At 66.1% G+C, this 1,442-nt stretch overlaps 1 protein-coding gene across 1 annotated transcript in view; it reads left to right on the top strand.

Moving 5' to 3' along the window:
- The first annotated feature begins 1,257 nt into the window (after nt 1-1,257).
- The window catches only part of LOC105308006 (granulocyte-macrophage colony-stimulating factor receptor subunit alpha-like), a 30,081-nt gene continuing 29,896 nt past the window's right edge, over nt 1,258-1,442 (top strand). Inside the window, exon 1 of the mRNA XM_011383705.1 lies at nt 1,258-1,333. Within this exon, the coding sequence (XP_011382007.1) occupies nt 1,258-1,333 (76 nt within the window). The remainder of the gene's footprint in view (nt 1,334-1,442) is intronic.

The raw sequence follows: 1,442 nt of genomic DNA, 5'->3' as shown, positions 1-1,442 counted from the left end.
CTGTCCGGCACGCAGCACACTGTCCCGACACGCACGCGGCGTACGAAGCCACCCCCTTGTCTAGGCCCCACGGGGCACCGCACGCGGAAGTCACAGGCTGCTGACGGTGGCCCCTGTGCGGCGCGCACGTCCCCGGACTGTCCTGTAACTGCCCCTTCCGCCCCCGGCCCCCGCCCGTCCGGCGGCCTCAGCTTGTGGTCCGATGCCCGAGGCTCTTTCTGTTTGGTTTGTCCCCTCGTTTTGTTATTTTGCACTTACAGGTGACACCACGTGGTGCTGGCCTGTGTCTGTGCGACGTATGACGGTGTCACAGGTTCCCCTCCTGGGAGCGTCTGGCTTCGCCGTGACACTGCGTGCCGGGTCCCGGAGCCGGAGTCGGCCGCCTTCCCTACGGCCCCGCCGCGTCACGTGCTTCCCCGTGCCCTCCACGGCCCTGCGTGCGCGGCCCGCTTTGTTTCCCCCTCCCTCCCTCCCTCTGCTTGGTTTTTCTTCCTTCACTTACGCTCTTTAATGGCTGCGAAACTTGTTTTTTACAAAAAGTAAAAATGAAGGTGGAGACGACCGCCGTGGGCATGCGCGACACCGTTTCCTGCGCCGGTCCCCAAATCCGCTCTGACCGTGAGAGAGCTGGGAGCCAAAGGGACACTCAGACAGGGGGCACCGATTTCGTCCCCCGAGAAAAGTACCTTGAAAGTACGGGCCGTGGGGGCCGTAGCCCGAGTCCCGGCCGCAGCAGCAGGCGGGGTGCCAGGCGGGGTGCCAGGCGGGCATGCCGACGTGTGTGATGGCGCTGGGGGCCTCTGGGGAGTCCCCGTCCATGCCCAGTGGGGGACGTGGCTCCGCTTGTCCCCGCCTCTCTGAGGAATGAGCTCCTCGTGAAGGAGGAAGCCAGAGGGTGGGTCCCAGGCTGGGCCAGTGGGGACAACGGCCTTGTGCAGGGACCGCAGAGGCCGGAAGGCACGGAGGCTGCAGACGACATCGCAGTGCACAGCAGACCCTTTCAGCCTCTGCTCTGCCTGGGACCCAGCACGGGACGGACAGCGGCCATGGCCCGGGACAGTGTGGAGTGCACGCATGGCCAAGGAACCTCACAGATATGAGAAACTGGACCGAGGAGACGGGGCGTGCGGGTGTCCTGGGTTCGGCGTGAGCACGGCGCAGCTCCCCGGGTGCGCCACCCGCCAGGGACCCTGGAGACTTCATCTCCTCTAAACGTCACCCTCTGCCACCAGCGCCTGCCATCCCCTGAGAGGTGCCATGGGGCCCGTGGCCATGGCCGTGCTGCTCTCGATGCTGCTGGAGCCGGCGTTCCTGCTGATCCAGGAGCCCGCAGGTGAGTTAGCGTGTGCCGACCCCGTTGGCCGCGCCTGTGTCGGGGACCCCGGCAACTGGGGGCGTCTGGGGATGCACCCCGTTATGTCCATCTCGTCTCATTGCATCCT

Source organism: Pteropus vampyrus, unplaced genomic scaffold (assembly GCF_000151845.1).
Source record: "Pteropus vampyrus isolate Shadow unplaced genomic scaffold, Pvam_2.0 Scaffold538, whole genome shotgun sequence".
NCBI lineage: Eukaryota > Metazoa > Chordata > Mammalia > Chiroptera > Pteropodidae > Pteropus > Pteropus vampyrus.
Note: the sequence above shows the minus strand (reverse complement) of the source record. Positions and strands in the feature narration are given on the sequence as shown.